General features: G+C 41.5%; 1 protein-coding gene across 1 annotated transcript in view; it reads right to left on the minus strand.

The window, feature by feature from the left end:
• Nucleotides 1-44: 44 nt before the first annotated feature.
• The window catches only part of ulk1b (unc-51 like autophagy activating kinase 1), a 33,986-nt gene continuing 11,207 nt past the window's right edge, over nucleotides 45-22,823 (minus strand). The window contains exons 6-27 of the mRNA XM_022210261.2: nucleotides 21,029-21,202; nucleotides 18,590-18,663; nucleotides 17,909-18,010; nucleotides 16,386-16,444; nucleotides 15,840-15,922; nucleotides 15,500-15,550; nucleotides 15,088-15,179; nucleotides 14,773-14,938; nucleotides 14,065-14,119; nucleotides 13,767-13,853; nucleotides 13,239-13,382; nucleotides 13,003-13,151; nucleotides 11,821-12,080; nucleotides 11,518-11,723; nucleotides 10,310-10,431; nucleotides 9,972-10,097; nucleotides 9,485-9,669; nucleotides 8,934-9,118; nucleotides 6,458-6,576; nucleotides 6,176-6,333; nucleotides 4,961-5,096; nucleotides 45-3,757 (exon numbers count right to left, since the gene is read on the minus strand). Coding sequence (XP_022065953.2) covers nucleotides 3,702-3,757; nucleotides 4,961-5,096; nucleotides 6,176-6,333; nucleotides 6,458-6,576; nucleotides 8,934-9,118; nucleotides 9,485-9,669; nucleotides 9,972-10,097; nucleotides 10,310-10,431; nucleotides 11,518-11,723; nucleotides 11,821-12,080; nucleotides 13,003-13,151; nucleotides 13,239-13,382; nucleotides 13,767-13,853; nucleotides 14,065-14,119; nucleotides 14,773-14,938; nucleotides 15,088-15,179; nucleotides 15,500-15,550; nucleotides 15,840-15,922; nucleotides 16,386-16,444; nucleotides 17,909-18,010; nucleotides 18,590-18,663; nucleotides 21,029-21,202 — 2,789 coding nt within the window. The 3' untranslated portion in view covers nucleotides 45-3,701. The remainder of the gene's footprint in view (nucleotides 3,758-4,960; nucleotides 5,097-6,175; nucleotides 6,334-6,457; nucleotides 6,577-8,933; nucleotides 9,119-9,484; nucleotides 9,670-9,971; nucleotides 10,098-10,309; nucleotides 10,432-11,517; nucleotides 11,724-11,820; nucleotides 12,081-13,002; nucleotides 13,152-13,238; nucleotides 13,383-13,766; nucleotides 13,854-14,064; nucleotides 14,120-14,772; nucleotides 14,939-15,087; nucleotides 15,180-15,499; nucleotides 15,551-15,839; nucleotides 15,923-16,385; nucleotides 16,445-17,908; nucleotides 18,011-18,589; nucleotides 18,664-21,028; nucleotides 21,203-22,823) is intronic.

Here is a 22,823-nt window from a genome sequence, read left to right on the forward strand (position 1 = left end):
AGAAAAGAAAAGATCCTTGACAGCTGACAAAACTCTCAACATCATGACCTTTCCTTTCACTTTATTCATGATGCAGCTCCCAAACAGTAAAACAGTAAAGGTTACATCACACAAGAGAACACTGAGAGTGTGTCTGCTATGGATATGACGACATTAAAACGCTTTTTTGACAATAAGAGACAATATGGAAGATCGAGCAGAAGGCCTAGTCTTTGGAAATGTGTAGGTGGTGTGGGGCTGTCCTCTCCATGCCTGCACTGCGGTATATATATAGATATATACACACACAATAACAACAATAACTTAATATACAATATTTACAGGTAGGGTGACAGAACTAATAAAACGAAAACGCAAAATGACATACAAAAACAATAATCCAAATCAGTGACAGATCTCTAACTGGAGTGCACACAGCCCAGTCTTTTTGATGGTTACACTTCATTTTGTGATACTTCAGAGCTGGTATTAGGACGCTACCTCCCTACTTCCTGCACCAATCTGCTGTAATCTAACTCTTTAGTTATCTCAGCTTTTGCGCAAATCGTCGTCGCGTTGCTTATTCCAATACGATTCCAATTAGGATGGCCGACAGCAATGATTGTATGAAACAACAGAAAAGTGACGCATGCATCAGTTTTTATAAAGAGACTGGAACTTTCTCCTACCTGTTTCTGCAAAGACGTCACCATCACATTACTAACTGAACAGAGCAGCACGTGCAGAGACAGAGAGCCTGTGGGTGAAGTTATATCAGGAATGTACGCTCAAACAAATTAATATCTAAGAAAAACCTCAGAGAAAGTCGTCCGACGAGAGACAAAAAGGCAACAAAGCAAACACACACCATGTAGGTGAATCTGTCCTCCTGTCTGTCCCGCTGACAGTGCTACTGTACCGGCTTCATCGTAAACTATCCTCAGCCACACGTCATAAAATGCGCACTTATTCAGCATCTTAATTAACTGGAAAAACGCTGAGGAGGTAACGCCTTAGAGCAGGGGTGTCAAACATGCGGCCCGTGGGCCAAAAAGGGCCCTTCAGGGGTCCAATCCGGCCCTCAAAGTGTAAAAATGACAGAATATATTAACTGCAGATTGTAAATTAGTAAAAATATAAATAACTTCTAGACCATGACATGTTGTTTTGCTGAAAATGTAAAATATTATATTGCTCACATTGTCATTTTGTGTCTCGTTTTTGTAACATTTTGTCCTGTTTTTGTCTGACGTCTACCGTTTGTCTCATGTTTTTGTCATTTTGTTTCTCGTTTTCGTTATGTTTTAGTCTAGATTTTGCCAATTTGTGTCATTTTGTGTCTCACTTGTGTTGTCTCATTTTTTTGTCGCTTTGTAACTTTTTGGTCTAATTTCTTGTCAGTTTTGTTTTGTTTCATGTCATTTGTCTCATTTTTTTTGTCATTTTGTTTCTCGCTTTTGCTGTTTTGTGTCTCGTTTTTGTAATATTTTGTCCCGTTTTCGTTGTCTTTTCTCCGACTTTTTGTCTCACTTGTTTTTTGTCTTATTTTTGACATTGTGTTTCGCTTTATTTGCTGTTTTGCATGGCGCTTTTGGATTTTTTGTCTTGCTTGTGTTGTCGTCTTCATTTGTGTGAATTTTTGTCTCCTTTTTGTTTTGTCTCTTTTTGTCGTTTTGCATCTCATTTTTGTCATATTTTGTCTTTTTATTGTCTTTTTTTGTACGACTTCTGTCATTTTGATTTGAAATTGAAAATATTTTCCTTGAGAAATTTCAGGTTGTTCATAATGTTTTCTAAAAAAAATTCCTTAAATGTAAACATTTCAGAATGTACTTTTTTTTGCAGTAAAACAAAGAAAAAAATGGAGTTGTGGTTATTTATAGGTTATTATGCTGTGATTTTACTGGTCTGATCCACTGGAGATCAAACTGGGCTGAATGTGGAACCTGAACTAAGATGAGTTTGACACCCCTGCCTTACAGGAAGTAAAGTGGACCTGGAAAAAAGAAGATGCAACGGAGGAGCCCTTAGTTTTCAGTGGAGGTCTACCTGAAGTTGATCAAATGAGTCACATCTCGCTACGTCTTCTCAACGAATCTCGCTGCTCGTTAAACACCTCAAACACTTCACACACGCACACAAACTCCTATCTGAAAGCAAATCAAAGCAGAAGATGAAGTTTCCTACTGAGTTAGAGGACTTTGTTAGGATGTACGGCTAAACTCAACATCAACAACACACAAATATTTCAGGTAAAATACACATTTCCAACCAGCACTCCAAATCAAACACAATCCACCACGCTCAAATAACGCACAAAACAATGTAAATCTTTTTTTTTTCAGTGTAAAGAAACGTTTTCTCTTTTTCTTCTCATAGAACTCTTTCTTAAACTTCATAGCTTATACTATCTCTTCGTCGACATTCTCACATCTAGCGCACGTTTCCATTTGGACAGGAACTGTAAAACAACTAAAACTGCACTAAAACTCTTCTAAATAAGCAAATCTAAGCATCTACAAAAAGCGTGTTCAGCATGTTCCACTCGCCATCGTTCTCTACAGTACTTCAACAGTGCAAAAACATTCAGACTTTGGCTTTAAGATCAGCCTAAATGTTACTTCTCTAACATTCAGTCCAACATTAATGCCGTTTCTCTTCTACATTCAGATTTGATTATACTCGCTAAACACCGACAGGATTGAAAGACAAAAAACAAAACAAAACAAAAAAAGACAAAAAAACGTGGAATGGTGTGAAGAAATTTACCAGCTAACAGCAGCGTGAGCTCCTGTCCACCTGAAGAACACGCCTCAGGCTAATGCAGCATTTTTAACGTGATTGTGATCAAAGACGCTCTGGATTTAAACCTATATTAAACATAGCAGTGGGGTAACGAGTGCTGTCTGGACCCATTTTCTGCCTGCTGCTTGAAAACCAGCCGCTTATCAGCACTAATCACATCAGAGTGACGCTTTCTGCACCACATGGTGTCAATGAAAGGACACGGTCTTTGATATTAAGCAAGTATAGAATGAGTAAAGTGTCAAACAGGGTTTCCATTCTTACTGAACCACTATGGTAGCGTACAGTGGGTCGAAAATAAAACATCCCACGAAAACAAAACCACTTTTTAAGGTCAGTTTGGCAACAGTTTTGTAACTTCTGGACACCAACTGCACCAATAATCTCCACTGTCAGCAAGCACATTTAAAAAAAGAGCAAAACCCAGAAAATAGAAGCCATGGAGGCAAAAAAAAAAAAGGGTGTAAGACAGACATATATTTGATGAGAATGATAAATTTCCAGCCTCTCTCAAGTCCTCCTGTAGGCGTGAAGCAGATCCTGCACATCTCCAGCTTCAGATGTTGGTAAAAGATTCATTTTTGTCCCTGTTGCAAAGTCCTAGCGTGAATGTGTTGATCTTAAAAAGCTGTTTATGTATAGACGAGTCCTCTATGTGACTACCTGGCAATGATTGCTCCTGCAGCCTGATGAGGAGAATCTTCTTGGCATTTTCAGTCCTCACCGCGTCCAACACCGGTCCGAGTTTAGTGTCGACGTGTGGAAATACTGTCACAGCTCATCCCCGGAGTTCCAGTGAATCTAAAGCATTTCTAAGTGACAACCACGAGACGGAGGTGTCGGTTTGGTTCATTAGTGATGCGCTGAGTGCAAATGACTGACATCATATCCACACTCTGAGAGGAAGTGCAGGACGGTCAAACACAGAGCCCTGACTGCAAAGCTGTGAGGCGGCGCTCGATGCACTCCTTACCTGCAAACACAAAGGGGAAGAGAAAGAAGAAAACAGGTGGTGGGTGGTTCAGCAAAACAAGTCAAATACATGCTGGGTGAAGGTTTGTTTGGCTTAAAGCAGGGCTGTCAAACTCATCTTAGTCCAGGCTCCACATTCAGCCCAATCTGATCTCCAGTGACCAGTAAAATCACAGCATAATGAGCTATAAATAACCACAACTACTAACGTTTATTTTGTTTAGTGCAAAAAAAGTTCATTCTGGAAATGTTCACATTTAAGGAGTTCTGTTTTTGTTTTTTTTAACAAAACATCATGAACAACCTGAAATTTCTTCAGACAAATAAGTTCAACTTCAGCAACATTCAGCCTCGGTTTATCGTTTCCACATTACAAAAATGAGACACAAAACGACAAAATAACAACGAACAATCCGGTATTTCACTTTATGATCAGAACAACTTGTCATGGTCTAGAAATTACTTTAAATTTGAGTAAAAATCAGCTAAGGAGTAACAATGTGTAACAAATCATCTAGACATTCAAATTCTTTTATTGATTAATCAAAGGACATTTTATTACACTCTGATGATTGCCTTAACAACAGACACATATGAAAAGATAGTAAAGTAGGCACGCTTTTGACAAGTTTCCAAAATTACGCTTATGTATGTTACTTTTGACGGGAAAAAAGTTCACTTTTGTCCGTCAAAAAGTAACATACATAAGCGTAATTTTGGAAACTTGATAGACCATTTGTCAAAAATGTGCCTAGTTTACTATCTTTTCATATGTTTCTATTGATAAGGTAATCATCAAAGTGTAATAAAATGTCCTTTGATTAATCAATAAAAGAATTTGAAGGTCTAGATGATTTGTTACACATTGTTACTCCTTAGCTGATTTTTACTCATTTATAGTTTTACTAATTTACAATCTGCAGTTAATGTCTTCTCTGTAATTTTTCTACTTTGAGGGCCGGATTGGACCCTCTGGAGGACCACTTTTGGCCCACGGGCCTCATGTTGGACACCCCTGGTTTAAAGTCATGCAGCTAAGCCACATTAGTCTATAAGCAGTGACCTAACCAGGCTTTCAGAATAATCTGAAACTTACAGAATGGATGGAGCCTTTTCAAGCTTTCTAAAATGCAATAAGAAAGACATATGTAGCTCCAGAACCAGAGAGAGGTCGTGACGGTGCAGAGCAGAGACAGACGCTTACATTTGCTAACGCTGAGGATGTCGTCCTGTTCAGTGAGCAGCAGAGACAAACCCTCCATGAGCAGCAGAGCTTTGTGGTAGCGCAGGATCGATGCTTCCCCCTGGTGGAACATCTCGTCCAACGCAGCAGCCTGAACCTGAGAGGCACCGGGACACTCCAGTTTAGTTTGACCTCGAACAAAATAACAATTCAATGCAATTTAATTTACAGAAGCCATGTGCCTGAAACCTCCAGAGCAAACCCAAAGGCGACAGTGGTGAGAAAAACCTCCCTTCTAATGAGAAGAAACCTTGAGCAGAAGCCGGCTCATAATGGGACAGAGGGCTTGAGCTCAGGTGTTACAACTGTGGTCGTATGTGAAGTTGTTTCTTGAGCCGATCTGATATTCAAATAGAGCCACCACTGGGATCGGACACCAGGATGACGGGTCGGCGCAGGATTGGTAGGGCTCCTGTAAAAGCCGGTATTAAAGGAGGAAGGATGTCGTCGTCAGAGGGCCTGCTATCCATCTACCACTGCTTCCAGCCAGCACACAGCCAGCACAATTTATTGTAAAACCCAGTTTGTGGTAATGTATGGTTACCACCCCGGCTTCCCGGCTGCTGGGGACAGCTAACACAGGCTATGAGCGCCTGGTTAGCTGCTAGCAGGTTGCTTTCCATGGTTCCAGTTCAGAGAGCCTCGCCTCCAGAGTTACTAAAAGACTACATTTATTCCTTGTGCCATTATCACTAGAGGAGGGATAACTGAACATGTGAAATAACATCAGAAATAGTGGTTAAGGTGCAGTCCTCACTGCTTTAGTAAACAGTAATGCTGTCATCTGAAGCCTCTTTTGTTCCCTATTACTCAGTGTGCATTTCTACAGCACATAGAAAACACAATTTAGCCGTTAAAAGAACATTCTGGGGCTGAATGCCGTCACAATATCCCTGTTATTCCAACAATCATTTGAACTCCTCTCTGGATTAATAAAGCATCCATCCATCCATCCATCCATCCATCCATCCATCCATCCATCCATCCATCCATCCATCCATGTGCTTGGACATTTGTTGAAGAAAAAGTTCATATCAAATGCCAACTTTTTAATCTTCATACTAACCCTGAGCCCACATATATCTAAATGTTTACACTGGTGACCTGCTGCTTTATAACCTTTGTGTCCTTCTCTCTGTCCCCTGTCCGTTTTTAGTTTTCTTTTTTAAAATTTACCATCTGAACAGTGTGGCTGAAGAGCAGCCGTTCAGCAGTGATGGAGGTGATCTGGTCCATCAGACGGTGTTTCCTGGTGAAGAAATGCTCCAGACGGGTGTTGAGGGCGCGACAGGACGCCACGCTGGACTTGTACAGCTCATTCAGCCTTTTCACCACTGGATATGGACAGAAAAGAGGTCATTAATTATCCTCCAAGTCACTTATTGCACATTCTGTTTCAATTTTTGAGTAACTGACAAATTAAACACCTTTCCCGTTAGGAGGGGAAACGATTCATACCTTGTTTGACGGTAGCAGACGGGTAGAGTTTGCCCTGTTTGACTCTCTCCATGGCTGTGTGTAAGGCTGTGGACAGGAGTTCTGCAGTCTTTAGGTAGAGAACCAGCTGTTCTGCATGGCTGAGGAGGCAATCACACACAGAGAATACATGAAACCAAATTACAAACTGACAGTTGAAGCTTGACGCAGAAACATCTGCATGGCAGGAGTGTAACAAGGAAACATTAAGCACCAGAAAACACCGACTGTAGAAGATGAGGTGGAGATTCTTTATCATTCAGATCACAGCAGAGCTCTGGACTGTTTCTTCATTCCGCTCCCAACAGATTTCTGACCATCAACGCCCACAATCACAAAACATTCTGACTCCTCACGCATACAAAGTTTCATTGATTTTGCATCTTTTCTTTTCCCGCAAGGAAAACGCATTATTTTACACTGAAGTCACCCGTTAATGAAAAATGCTGGTAATAATGAAGCAAACTTAGAAATGCATTCCTAAAAAGGCATCATTCTGAAGCAGCGAGTACATGGAGTGGTAAAGTATCTCATCTAGGCATGTGCCGGTTACCGGTTTTAAGGTATACCACGGTATGAAAAAGTCAAGGTTTCAAAACCACTAAAATTTTCCGTCATACCGTTCCTGCGGTATGAGCGTTTTTTTTAATGTGACGTCTCATCAGGGAGAAAGTAGAGGTCCCTCACGCTGTGTGAAGCTGCAGCCTAAAGCGCCCCTTCCCCCGCTCACCTGCGTTTGTTGTGAGTGACAAGCAGGCAGCTCTGCAGGCTGTGTGATGGCTGAAGGAGGCGAGCCCCCCGAACTTTTTCCGCCGTCCAAGCGGACTAAGTCGGCTGTTTGGGAATACTTCGGCTACCGTAAAAAGCCAGACGGCCACGGCTTGGAGGAAGAAGGTCGCCCGACGTGCAAAACGTGCTTGAGGACAGTGGCAGCCCGAGGAGGCCATACATCGAATATGATAGCGCATCTACGGGAGCACCACCCATCGCTGTATGCTAAATTAAAGGTGCTGTCTTGAAATGAACGAACGTATTAGCGTCTGACATTAGTGAAATGAGCTTGTTACCGAGGCAGATATGGTAACTACCATATCTTATCTTTTCTTCATTTCTATCTTTTAGTAACTTTTTTATATTTTAACTGAGGCAGATAATGGTAACTAGCTTGCTAAGGATTTATCTTAGCATGCTAGTTACCATATCTGCCTTAGTACTGCATTTAATTTTTATGAATATTATTTTATTTTAAAAGAATTCAGTCATTTATTTTAAATACATAATTTCTAATGTCCATCATGTTCCATATATTGTTTAAAAATATAAGACTGTTCAATTGAAACGTTTTTTTCCTTTTTTTAAAAAAAAAATACAGACATTCAAAGTACACATTTTAGAGCTGCAATCATAATACCGTGAAACCGTGATATTTTTGCCTAAGGTTATCATACCGTCAGAATCTCATACCGGCCCATGCCTAATCTCATCAGGGTTTTCCATCCGTATTCATTCCATCTCTGTGAATTTGTGCATTTCTACTGGAGTTTCCATACTGCAACTGCATTCCTCCTCTGATCTTCTCCTTATTTTACAATGAACTCCTGGTTGATGCTCCTGTTGTCTTTATTTATGGGCAACAAAAAATATTGTTTCCTTGTTTGAAAAAAATCTAAAATATCTCCAAATTTCTGAAAATTTTCAAAAAAAAAAAAACCTTCAAAAAGAAAATCCCAATAATTCCTAAACAGTTTCCTCTAAAAGTTCTATTTTTTTAAAAAAAAATCCTCCAAATTTTGCAAGAACATTCTTGTAAATATTTTCAAAAAATGAGCAAAAATCTTCCAAAAAAATCCTAAAAATATCTGAAGTGAGTCCATATATATCAGTAAAACCTCTAGGTGAGGTAATCAACGTCTATCCAATCTATATTTGTCTGAACAAAACAACTCAAAACTAGTGAACTTCTAATATTTTCTTAATAACATTCACATAAAAAAAATAAACCAAAATTCAGTGAAAATTTTTTTGTGAATGTTCTTAAGGAACATTTTTAACATTTCTTTTTTTCCACCAAAAATGTTCAAAGATTTCCCAAAAATGTTAAAAATGTGAACATCAGAAGTTTCACTGTGAAAACATATATATTTTTCCATGTTTTCAAACTGTAGAACGGGTCAATTTTGACCAGCAGGACGACACAAGGGTTAACAAAAGAAGTCCCTTCTGCATACAAACATGAGATCTAGAGGATGGCGTCTTGTTTCACTCCAACCAGCTTCACAGTGTCTTTGTTTGATCGGCTGCAAACATTACTGTGTTTTTACCAAGCTATGACCACAGTTTGGCCTTTTCTATCATCAAAAATGGTGCAAACAGTCCAGAAGATGCACCTGAAAGTGATTTTCCATCCAGACTAGATAAACGGTATCATCACCACCAGCTCCAGCTAATATGTCCTCACCTCCACTCTCGGCTCAGTGAGCTGATCTGATCTGCCACCAGGCTGTGCTGCTGAAGGAGGGAGGCGTGAGAAACGTCCCCCTGCTCTCCTGCGATCACAGCACCGCGAGCTCCAGCCACCTCCATCAGACAGCGGGCGAAATCCAACGTGAAACGCAGGCTCTGCACGGTGTCCGTATGCTCCTGCTGCACTCCGACAGAGAAAGCAGGACAATATTAAACAGCGGACACCAGCGATGTGACTTAGCATTCAGTCTGCATCGGTGGAGAAACACATACACCTAAAGGCAAAAGGTCACTCAGTGCATTTCATTATTCTGCTCTCGGATTCTGCCCTAAGCTATTTCACCACCCTGCCTGGAGCGAAAGACACTTCTGCAACACTGGCACCCTCTCTTTCTACTTTACTCGCAGTCAACACTCTCTTGAAGCACGTTAAACATTCCTCATTTCAAGATCATGTTACAGTGACTTATGCACACAACAGAAGATCTAAAGGAGGACTCCCGCCTCGCTGCATTCCAGAGCCGAGCTAAGAAGCCTGCTGCTCACCTCCATCAGCGTCTCCTCAGGCAGCTCGGGAGCCTCAAAGGTTACAGGACCGCCCATGTTGGCTGTGATGGGATCAGTGAAGCTGTAACGAGGGCTGGAAGGAGCCTCAAAGCCATCCAGATAGGTGCCTGTCTGGGGGTAGCGGCTGGTGAAGGAGCCTGCAGGACTGACTGAAGTGAACGAGCCTGTGCAAGTCGGAAAAAAGAGACGACGAAGCGTGAACAAAAAAAACCTTTCATCAAATGTCAGGAATTTCCACTGTGGTGCAAAAAAGACCACAGTATACTACTTGTTGCTGGCATTCATGCTTTCTCATTGCCATTCTTTGTTCACAGAAATCTTTACTTACCTCCATAATATTTCATTTAATTTCCACATCACGCAAAATGAAAACGATGATCTATTTGGTATGTGCATGGCATAATAATACGGCTACGATAAGAGATATGGAGACTAATCAGCTGCATGAAGCTGTGTCAGCATCTACCTGAGTATTTCCTCTGTCTGGAGGTATGAGGGGGGGTGTTGCCGCTGGGTGGAGAGCCCACAGTGAACACCACCTGTGCTGGGCTGCTGGAGCCGGGTGCAAATCCTCCCCCACCACTGGGGGGCCCTGAAAGATCCAAGATCCAAGAAATACATAAGCACGGCAGAATTGAAAGAATTAACTCCGACAGCACAGGATAACAAAAAAATTGCGGGCATTACTCCATAATTAGCTGCTGAATAGTCGTGTAATGAAGCTGTAATGATTCATTTGAGTTTTTGACTGAACACCTGAGCGTTTATACATCTTTGTTGCTCTAAACTAAGAGCCGTGCGTACCTGTTATGTCTATGGCTTTTTCCGAGGTCAGGTTCTCGTTGCTGCCTCGGTCGCTCACGGGTCGACCCGGACCGAACGCGGCCATCAGCAGCATGTCAGACAGACGACCGGCACTCTGAGACCTGCACCAACGACAAATCCTTCTTTAACACGTGCTGCTTAATAAAGGCGTTTTACTAGCAGCCCACTGTATGCCTTTGTTTGCTTGCTAGCTACATTTAACAGTCCTCCTCGCGTCTTGACCTTCTCTCTTCATAAATAAGAAGAATGAAGAAAAGGGGAAACCTGGTTGTTATAGATTCCATATTGTCATATAGCTTCGTATACAATAAAACTAATTGTACACTACACAGAACAAAACAGGAAAAAGCACCGAATCGATGACCTAAATATGTAGCAGACAACGGGAATTGATGGGACTCCCCCACAGTTTAATCAGCTGTTCCTTCTATCATTTCTGATGGATAAGTCCCGGTGGATTTGCAGTAGGATCACAATCATGTGATCGTCAGCAGGCAGATGATGTAGTGTTCACTGGTTGTCATGGTTACAGTGATACCGTGCTGATGTCTCGCAATGATACAGGAATCTATAAAAAAAAATCTACATTTGTCCAAAATTGTTAGAAATTTTCCAGAACTTGCTCAAATTCCCCTCTTTTCATGTTCACAATCTGTCCAAAATGAGTCAAACATCTAGGATGGCTTAGCGGGGTTCCAAAAATGACTAAAACAAAAGAGAACATGTCCAAAATGACTCATAAAATGCGTATGCTCTCAAAATGTTCTTAAAATTTGTCAAAAAATGACCCGAAATATGTGCAAAATGACGAGAAAATACTCACATTTGTCTAGAGTTTTCTCAAAATATCCTCCTTAACTGTTCAAAAACTGTCCAAAAATCAGTTAATTATGCTCAGATTAGGTGACGAATTATAGATGAGTACTTCAAGGTTGAAAAGTTAAAAATCCAGCATTTCTTTCTCATTCTACAGTTTGTGGCTCTGACATGTTCTGTAATCTTGAGTCATGCATTTCCAGTCTGCCATTGGGTGAAACTCAGCAACACATAATGCATTTCAAATTCCAAAATATTTAGTTTGCCATTATAAAAGACCTTCAATCTGTCCTCCATCTACAGCCGTATATTTCTCCCTGGATATACAAGAGTGAGATCGACAAACGGAGCAGCAAAAACAATCATCTGACCTTCCGAAGCCTTTGGTATCATCGTTCAATCTATGGATGCACTGGGCGGGATGGCTGACTGGTGCGGGGGCTTGATGTCCCAGATCTCTGAGCTCTCCTGGAGCGGTTCTGCAAGGCGAGCCGAGGACCAAACCCTTCTGTGTCAGGAAGGTCATGAGGTTGGGAGAGCTGCTGGGGGGTTTGGGGAATTCAAATGGAGGGATGGTCTGAGGAGAGGGGAGAGAGAGGTGGGAGTTTTATATTATCCACACACATTCCTCCGTCACATATACACATATATATATGTATAGACGTCTGACTCACCCTGGAGGGGGAGCCGAGGATTGTGGGAAGGGGGTTACGCTGCATCAGCTCACTCAGTCTGGGGGAGGAGTGTAGAGGTCGGACAGCCATCAGTCCTGTGGAGGGGGCGGCTACTGGGTCCGAGTGCTGCTTCCTGATTTTCTGCCTGCCGCCGCCACTAGCACACTCCAGCAGACAGGGGGCGCTGTGGAGCCGCGTGCCGAGGCCCGCCGCCTGCGGGTGCTGCTGTGAAACGAGTCTGGGCTCGGCGTGCTGCGGAGCTGCGAGGCAAAGAGGGGCAGAAGGTCAGGATATCTGTGCTTTTAGACAGCAGGTGGTTTAGTGAAACGAAGTGTCACACAGGACAGAAAAACAATAAAGCTTCCAAAAGACGGACGAGTCGGGCCTGGCTGTCCTGCTGGTGCACATGTCCAGACAGAATGCGCAAACAACTGGTAGTGAGAGGAGAGCATGTGGGCGGTTGGTTCTCAATCAATAACTTCTACAACCGCAGACCACATCGACTCCAGAGACGGTTTGCAAATTCTAACCACAACCTTATTTTTTTGTGCCGGCAGTACAGTTTTCAGGAAACATCTCCTCTTTAGGGGTGCAGTTAGTAATTACCCCATAATTAATGGCTCTGTTTGATTAATTTGTGTTAACATTTGCCCTATAAACAAACTCTTCATCACAACCTACCAGAGCCCCAAATCATGTCTCAAAATTGCCTGTTTTGTTTACCCGACTCCCCAAAGACACTCGATTCACAAACACAGAAAAGCAGTTAGTCATCACATAGGATTCATGAATGATGTAAAGGATTAATGAGTGCAATCAGTCGATCTTTTAATCAGCCAATCAAATGGCTGCCATTCTGCCCCGAGGGGTCCCGAGATAAATCTGCTCCACATAATTACAAATCGAAGGGAGAAAGCAAAGTTTGTTTACATCATCCCTTTAAAAACACGTTGAATATCTGAAATGGAAAATACCTCTTTGGTTGATCTGTTGACAACTTATTGCTCCATTTTAAAGGGTTGGGAACCAATATGCAAATCATATAGCAGCAGTTTCAACAATATAACTTCTAGACGTCCACATTATGACCGAGTAGCTCTGGACGAGACGTACAATGTAGTGAAAGCTGTGATCTGGAACTGTCAGAGTGGCTTTTAAAGTGAAAACTGTCCTTTAAGCTACCTTGAGGAGAGAGCTGGAATGGTCTGGCGCCTCCCAGGGAGAGTCTGCGGTTGGTGGTGCCCGCTCCCTGCCCGTATGGCGGCGAGGGTCCGGTTCTAGCGAAGCCCAGCAAGCTTCCACTGCTGCAGCGGCGCACTGGTGTCGACGGCCTGATAACATAAAGGTAAAGGGTCACTGCAGCTCAATCGACAAACGCTGGCAAAGCTCCGTTTAAATCAGTATGTTTGGACACGGACTGTGGTGAGCCGTCCTGTTTGGTGGAGTGGAGGTTCTGCTCCATGCGCTGGTAGTTCTGGACCTGAGAGGGGACTGGGATAGGCAATGACTGGCCGTGGTTTCCATAGCTACCGCCACAGTTACTTCCCGAGAACTCGCCGGGTCTGTCGATAGAAGCGAGAAGAACACAGAGTGCCAACGGAAGTGTGATAAAGCTAGCGTTTACGGAGGATACTCTGTTACTGTTAATACTGCCAAACATGCACAGAGAGGAGTTATTAATTAAAGTTATTAAAGACTAACAGGACAGGACATCAGTTAACTAAAAAGCATGTATATTATTAATTCTATTGAGCTATTTTAATATGCATTTAAATTTAGAATGCATTCAAAATATGTGACAGACTTCTAAAAGCACAAACTAATTAATTTACTAAACTACTAGAAGATTTCGATCTGCTCCACCTTCATCTCTGCTTCCATGTCATTTTCATGTCATAATATTCTGAACAGAACCACTCGTACCACAGGAAGCTCTGTGCCGTTACCTGACAGGACTGGGAGATCCGCTGTAGGTCGGTGACTGCGGCGGCGTTTTGGCTTGACTACACAGACCAGCAGAAGCCAGCAGAGAGCTAATTAAAGCGGAGAAAAGAAACAAGGCGGCTTTAATAATGCACCGTCTCAGAGAGGGGCCGTAGATTCCCACTTTTAATGTAAATGTAATTACTGACATCATTTATCACCCTTAATCAGCCGCATTCTGAAACACTGTCAGACAGCAGCATTTAATTAGCACGACACAGGTGCTGGCAGTTGATGAATTATTAGTTTGTTGCTTCTCACCCGCTGTTCATCAGGCTGTCCTGCAGCACTTTACTCTCACATGTCAGCTCACCCGCTGGAGAAACAGGAAGAAGAGCAACAAGAGGATTTCACAACGGTTAGATATTATGCCATCCTTTAATAATAAACATTAAGAACAAACACTGAAAGGAATAGATATCCAGACTACACTGCAAAAAATGTCAGTAAATTTTAGGGTGAAAAATTGTCAACTGTAAAACAGTAAAAATGTAAACTCTAAAACAGTTTGGTCCAGTTTATATAACATGGAATCACCGTAAAGATGTATTTCATAACTCATTTATAGACTCGTTTGGTGTTTTTTTTGCTTATAATTTCCCAGAGGTTTAATGCTTGGTTAAACCCATGGATACTAAAACAAGTACTAAAGGACAAAGTATTGTAAAACAGTAAAATGTTCTGCCTGTAATTTATATCTTTGTTGTTGTAAGAGTTAAGGGACCAAAAAAGAAGTTATTTTATTCATTTAAAAAAAATTAATCCGTCATCGGAATTTTTTTCTGTCAAATATTAGAATCGGCCTCAAAAAATCCAGACATAGCAGAGCTCCAACTGTAGCTGGAACCTAAATCTGGCTGAGCAAGATGATTACAAACACCGTAAAAGTCATTCTGCTGTACAGGAAGTCAGGTGAGGTCTGGGCACAGCTTCATTTGACATTTCATGGTAAAAAATGGGTCCTCTTACTGGTGAAGTGAGCAGGCACCATAACAAAGTCGTCCGTGTCACAGGAGGAGGAGTTCTTGCTGCTGCCGCCACCTCCGGACGAGTCCTTGAGGAGGTAACCGGCGGCCTCCTGGGTCGGGGAGGCCAGAGCTTTGGCACGCAAATGCTGAGTCTCAGCAAGAGACTGCTGCAGAGACAGGGACACAGAAGGAGGCTTAAAATAGCAAGCAGTGAGGGGAAAGGCCAAATAAGTGGTCCACTTCTACGACTGCACTTAAAAAGCATTATACAGATGGCAAAACAGGCCCGATACATACGTAAATAATGAATACAAACCGGTGGCGAGGCGAGGTGGGAGGTGGAAGAGCTGCTACAAGAGCTGGCTGATGCAGAGCTGGGCAAACAGGTCATGGTCACAGTAGGAGTCGCTGCAACAAAATGCAACCAAAACTGAGACACAACTCAAGAATAGACGGGAATTCAGGTGCAGGGCATTAAAAGTTAACAGAAACTTTGCTTTGGCTGTTTGCTCAGACAAAAGGTCGACAGCATAAGTTTCATGTTACAAATCTGTTGTGATTTTCTAACGATAAAAAGTACATTTACATCATGCTTATGTGTGCAATACAACATATAATGGAAACACTGTCTGCTGCTTGAAGAACATGACATGCACTTTCACAAAACGTGTCACGTAACCGACCCAGTTTCAAGCAGGATCTATGAAGAGGTGCTTCTTCTTACTTACTCTTTTTCATGGATGAGCTCGCCTCCAGGAAAGGATGACTAAAAAACTCATCTATCAACAGCACAGAAAGAGACAGAACTAATAAGAGGTGGAGAAACAGATTAAGGATCCATAAAGTAGTACAAGATGCAACATGATGACTGTCAGTCCTGTTGTGTTCATGGCTTTATTTGTCATGGGGTTTATTTGTTTGTGAAACACTGAAAACTACTTTCACAGCAACATCAGCTGTGTGGGTAATGTGATTAGGTGACTATCAAGTAATGCAGAAATGTTTGAATCATCAATGGAAGTTTGCAAGTTTGATTAATTTTACTTTTAATGCTCGACATTCACTGACCAAAGTCCATGCGGTCCTTGTGGTTGCGCTGAAGCAAACCCAGCAGCAGGTTCCTCAGATGGCTGGAAGTCTCTCTGGGGATGCTGCAAACAAGAAACACAACAATCAGCAGGACAAAAAGTGCATTAAAAGGTCAAAATGTATAATATTACAGATAGAGCAACACTCGTATCTGCACCCAGTTTACTCTTCATGCAGATATTTATCAATAATAAAGCCAGGACGACTTTTAATGACCGGAAACATATAAATAATTGTCGTTTCTCACATTGTTGTCCATTAACTATTCCTAACCGTTAAAACAGATGCAGTATTTGCATATCTGTCTTATCTAAAATGCACTGCAGCGGCACAAATGCATTTTCAAACACAGCTGGGTTTTGTTCCTGAAGAATTTTTGCCCCTTTCAACTGGTTGTTCTCATCTAAAAGAAAATGCATTCAACAAATGTTTTCATTCTTAAAAGCAAAAAAAAAATGCCAAACATTGCAAAGTTTTCAGTCTTTCATTATAAAAAACATGCTGTGATGTTTGTATGAATCTTACTTGGGGCTGAGATTCTTGTTTTTCTCATAGAACAGCCGGAGGTCCTGGGGACTGCTGGCCTAAAGACGAAGAAGGAAGTCGTAGAAATAGTGGAAAACACGCAAATGTTAGTTTGTGCAAATACACACACAGCCCAAGCAACATTTCAGTCTATTTTTGCAATTATTTTTTACTGTAGCCAGCACTACACTGCCCTGATATACTGTACATGAAGGAGATAATTTGTTACAAAATAAATGTTACAAACATATATAAATCATTCAGAACTTGTAATGTTTTTTTTTTTCTTTTTTTGTATAGTGTCTTGTCACTGACTGTAACATCGCAAGTTAAAGCAGCTGGACATAAAAAAAAACTGATCTGCAGCTTTGACTTAAAAGTAGATAATTTAAAAACCAAACAGTTTTGTTTTTATGAAGTGTGAAAGCAAAAATTATGTTTACTTGTTAAATTTTCACAGATTTGCACTTTTGTTGCTAATTAGATCTTTAACTAGCGTGACACACTCCAGCCACTTGTGTACTAACAAAACAGCACATTTTACCATTTCTAAATGGTGCAAACAATAAAGCCGCCGAGTCGGTTTCAAAAATGCTGCGGAACCAGTTCAGTAAGGTTTTGTTTAACACATTTAATGTCACCACAGCATGTGTTTTCCATCACTTCAACCATCATTATTAAAATATTTGCTACAAGTTTATTTAATTTGTGCAGTTAGGTGAGTGTAAGCCGCATGCCACATCTTTGTAGCAGCCTGAAGAAGCCAAAAGGCGCAGCTGACAAAGCTGATAAACGTATTGGCACGGCTGACACGTGAGGGTGTAGTTTGGTTTAACGAAAGTTAGAAAGTGATGAGTGACAAAGTAGTTCAGTGCTGTAACCGCCAGACACAAAGAATGAAAAGCACTCCATCTGCCAAGCTCTTGTTATTTCGTCCCTGCTGTTACAACACATTCAAGCGGCCCGTACAAGTCCACAGTCTGGGAGCAAAATGACAAACTAAAAGGCACTTTCTGGCTCACAGAAAGAAACCCAGAACAAAACTTGCAACTGAAATAAGTGATACAAACAGTACTGGTTTTTGTCCATTACACAATTTCATCAGGGAGGCGTCTGCTTGGTCACAGTTTTATTCATCTACGACTCCAAACGTGCAGCTTGAAGAGCGACAATAAGAAGAACAGGGAGCCATGAAACTGATGGTGGTTTCTCCAAGATGTTTGGAACAACCCAGCTGACAAGTGGTGCTGCTTTCAAGGCAAAGGGCAGTCATTCAAAATACTGATTTGATCCATTTTTTTCTGTTCACTTTACTTTAAGTGCCTAAAATTCTGCTCAGTCCTGTTTATTCAAATTTCTTCTGAAATTAGCTGAATAAAAAAATGTATTTTTCTTCTATCTGCACACAATATAATCCATAAACTGAAGCTGGATTTTTGATACTGTCCCTGGATGAACAAAAAAAGAAATGCTCCACTGTGTTTCCTTGAATCATTCTTGATGGTGTTCTGCAGCATTTTCACCTGAAAAGGAGCCTTCCCAGTCAAACACTGGAACACTATGGTTCCTATGCTCCACAAGTCAGCCTTGGCATCATAGTTCTGGGACATGATTACTTCAGGAGCCTGAAAAGGACAAAGAGCAAGATCATTTTTGGTGCAACTCTTCTCTGGAACTCTTTGAAGGATAATTAGCAACTATATTGTTTTTGAGATTGCATTCAGCTAACACCATAAACATTTAAAGAAATAAAACTCTGCTGTTTCGGAAGCAGTCTCTAAGAAATGACTGTACACCTTCAAGCTAAGAATGAAAAAAACGTTTGTGCCTTTAATGGACTGTGATAACCTTTGGTCTGAGTAAAAACAGACAAAATGTGACTTTGCTCGGGTTTAACAACCAACTGAACTATTTGAGAATGCAGGAAATTATATCTCAGTGTTAAAACGAAGGCAAGCTGGATTGGCTTGACCTTCTTTCACCTCTCTTCTGAAAGCTTTTCTCGTGTTAGAACTTAAATATAACACGACCGGCATGACTGACAATGCTGCCAGTTATTTCTACGAAACTTTGGATTGTTGATTGTTGTTTCCTGTTTAACACTGGGAAAGCCTTCATCTTCCAATGTTAAGTGCTATGAGTTGTGAACCGGTGCTATATACATATAAATAAAACTGACATGAGCTGAATTAAAATGTGTTTACCATGTACATAGGAGACCCGCAGAGTGTTGCCGCCATCATGTTGTTCTGAAGGTACCTGGCAAAGCCAAAGTCCGCTACAGAGAGAGAGAGTAAGGGGGGGGAGGAAGAAGAAGAACCAAAAAAAGAACACAGAACAAGAGATTTTGTGTAAAAGTTTGCCTTTGTAAAAATGGAATACAGTAGCATTTTCATTCAGGAAATATGTATATAGGGAAGACAATCACACTGACTAAATAAAGAGAAAAAACTTTCTGAAGATGGTTCCAAAAAATAAAAACAAAACACTGTACTATAAGAAGTCATTTTTGCTGGATGCAGTTTCCCAACTGAACGGTCTATTTAACCCTTAGAGCCTGGGGCTACTTTCAGGGTAATATCACAACTTCTACTTTTAAACTCTTGGTCACTGTAAGGGCTTGTAAAACTTGCTATACCTTGTTTTTTTCCTGAACAGACTTTCGGGATCCAACCTCAACTGATATGATAATATTTGCAAGATTTTAAGCACAATTTCTATTGCAAAACTGCATGTTTTTACGGCTTGCAGTAGAGATATCCTTTCATATTCCCGTATGGGAACTTGCCCTGACTCCAGCAATATCAGAACCATGATGGTTGAATACCCTGACTTTAGGCCTCCACATCCTGATCTACTCCATATCTACTAGCATCTGATTTACTGTTATGGTCTGTCACTTTGCAACAAAACACACTTCTTTGTTTAAATCCCACATACTTGTTTTGATGCATTGTGCCATCGTCGCCGCATATCATCTATTTGGGTTTAGCGCCAGTGATCAGTACATCATTCCATCCTGCATTTCTATTGGTTGGTTAGTTGACGTAGCTCACAGCAGCAATCACACTGTGATTTGATCACCCCGAATTTCTGACACTGCCAGAGTTTTATGGCAGCTTCTCTTTGGTCACCATGACAACAGGCATCCTTGAACTTGTCTCAGTGCGACGTAGGACCACCGATTTAGAGCCACGACCAAAGATTCTCTCACCATTGTTACCTTTCGTCTGGGACGGCCAGAAACCACATCGTGTGTAGAGGTCTTTAGAGACTGGGAAGAATACGTGTCTGATGCCTAACAGACATAAAAGTCACCATTTTATTCCCTCTAGTCAGTCAAATGTACATAATAGCAGAGCACTGCACAGCTATGTTAACATCCCTGCAGTTATTGCACTGTATAGAGAATGTATCCAGATATTAACATTTCTATGCAATGCTCAGTTCATGAGTGATGGATCCACAGCTGTATGCAGGTTGTAGCTATGAATAAATATGACATACGTTCAAAGTAATTTTCCTCTCTGACATTTCATCACACAGAGAAGCAGTGGAAAGGTCAAGTCATGCAGTTTCATTTCCTTTGCACTCCACCTTGCATGCGATAAACACTTTGAGAGCGATTCAGCTCAGAGGAAGTGATGTGAATGTAAATGATGTGGACACTCTAAGGGTTAATATCTAAACCAATAAAAACCATTCATTATAATACTCCAGTAATAACGGGTCAGAGGGCTTCGTTGTGATTACAGGTGTAATGACAACGGAACATTATCACACCCGAGTTCAGCAGTTTGGGAGTTACGACTTAATAAAACACCCCAAGCAGAAAATATGAAGCCAGAAAAGAATTTTGCTGATTCTAGTAATTACACTATTCATTAATAAATATAAATGTTATCCAATATTCTTGAGTCAACAGCCTATAAAACAAGTGATTGTTCCTGATAATCCCTGCATCTATGTAATGTGTGTGTACAGTCGGTTTGTGTTGGTTTTCCCACAGTGGTCAGGATTATAACATTCGCTGCGACACAATCCTCAGACTTCCCTCCCGCTGGACAATCAATCTCCAGAGAAAAAAAGAAGTAACAGGCTTAAGGATTAGCAGAGTTTTCAACACACACTCGCTCATTTCACTCTTATTATTATTATTTTGCCGATTATATATTGCTGCACCAGCGTTACATTTTAATAAAACACGTGCGTTATATTTCAGGTTTTCTCTTTCTTGGCATTTTTCTTCCTCCCTCAGAAGGACACTACCAATGGTGAGAGTGAAATTCTAGACATAATTTAATGAATTTACCTCTAACAAGTTTAGTCTCGTAATCTTACGGTAATCATTTACCTTGGAGAGATCATTATTAGGTCCTGTCGCAATAAAACTGTCTGTAAAAAGGTTTATTAGGTTACACGAATTTCCATATTGGGCTTCATGATATTCAATTAGTTTTGGCTCCTGTGAAGGGTTCTCCTGCTTTCATATTAAATCTCACAAGCGCCGGTGTCTGTCTAAAGTGCTGTTGTTCTGTCGTTGTATTTTAATCATAAGATATTAGATTACACCAAGCACTGCTACAATTAAAAACGTATTTACATTAAAAGTCCACGTGGCATCACAAGGCTCTGAAACTCACCAATCTTGATGCAAGTGTTGTTAGAGTGCGACTTGCGTCCTGGCGGGTAGGACAGCAGAATGTTCTGGGGTTTGAGGTCCCGGTGAATTATTCCTTTGGCCTGTAGGACCCTCATAGCGCCTGCAATCTGCTGCAGGAAAACCCGAATAGTGTCCTCGCTCAGTGTGCCTTTGGCTGCGGAGAAACAAGAGGCAAATATGTAAAGGTTGTTGGATTTTAAGGTGACTTTGGTTTATTGGGGACAGTGTGGTTCTTAGAGGTGAAGTTAACGTCTGAGTATGAGGATATAGCAGCGAGAGATGGGGGTTGAACAGGTTTATCTAAAATACCTTGGTGTCAGACTAGTTAAACAAGTATCTGCAGCTTGTTTTTGTTGATCTCTCTCACACCACAGTCACCTCGCTGTCTCTTTCACCCCTTCAATAAACTCCTTCATTTCAAGGTTTTACGTTTTGGTTCCATATGACGTCTGAAATCGATCCTAGAGTCTTCCATCTTCAGTCAGTCTTAGGCTTGACTTGAGCCTACAAATCAGTTTGCTTAAAGTCTGGTTATCTGGTAGATTAAGCTAGAATTTACAGCCATAATTCATCAGCAAATGTGTCTATTTCACAGCCCTGCAATGTTGGAAATGTTGCAGAGCTGGACAAAGCTGTAGATGCTACCTTTGTCCCAGTTTTCTAATACAGTGTTGACTCAAAAGCATTTGCGTAAGAGGAGGTAAGTCTATGCATGTGATGTACATCTCACAGAGTATATATGTCAGATGAGTAGAAAGACGAACTCAGCACAGATGTCAGTTTCTGAGCCTCGAGTCCTCCAAAGTTTTTGAAGAACTTCAGAAACTAAAGTGTCCATTATTAAAGCACCAAACCTCCTTCTGCCTTCAGGGCTGCTGATAAAAGGCAGCTTCCTGTGGTCATATGAGAGACCCAACAACACAGAGTCGTGACCTGAATGGTGCTCTCGAGGCGTAAGAGAACAAAAGAAAATAATTCTCTCTAAACTAGCAGCTTGCTTTAGTCAGTCCCTCCATGTATTTGCGATGCTGTGACTGCAGCAATTAATGCAAATTCAACCAATCTTCGTGAATTCTGCGTGACCTTGTGGCGCGGCGGCGGAGGTGCGGTAGTGGTGGCAACAGCGGCTTGTGGCAGAGACGGCCCGAAAATTCGGATCCTTTCTCATTTTTAGACAGTTCTGGCCACCATTTCCTGATGACAGATTGAACCCAGTGTAAACCGACCTTTGTTGCCTTCGTTTTGCCTTCAGCAGAGGTCTTCAGCATCTTGTCTTTTGTTTATGCATCGAAGTGAAGCATGACGTCAGAGTCTGCAGCCACCCGGCCATTCAGGTGGTGTTTACAAACACGAATGGAGGAGCCGGGATGAGCCGAAGAACACGGCGGAATGAGCCGAAGTGGGCCGAAGGCGCAGGGAAGAGACAAGCTCCGAATATTTTCGTCTGGGGGGGGGGAGGAGGGAGTGATCACATAGACATATGTGTATATATTATAGACATATGAGTATATATTTATGTGATCACATGATGAGATGAGCCGATAAGTGCCGATGTGGGCCGAAGGCGGAGGGAAGACAATAGCGCGGCATATTCTGTCCACCCGGTAACGCCTGCCGGGGGGGGGGGATCTTCGGATACCACATTTATATCCGGATAGTGCCGTAGTGAACGAATATTCGTATATTTGCGATATTTGGGTCCAGCCCTAGTGTGAACACGTGTGTCAGGACAGATATGTCCAAATATGATTCATTCAATAGTAAATGATCATTTA

The sequence above is a fragment of the Acanthochromis polyacanthus genome, chromosome 18, assembly GCF_021347895.1.
Source record: "Acanthochromis polyacanthus isolate Apoly-LR-REF ecotype Palm Island chromosome 18, KAUST_Apoly_ChrSc, whole genome shotgun sequence".
In the NCBI taxonomy this organism is placed as follows: Eukaryota; Metazoa; Chordata; class Actinopteri; family Pomacentridae; genus Acanthochromis; species Acanthochromis polyacanthus.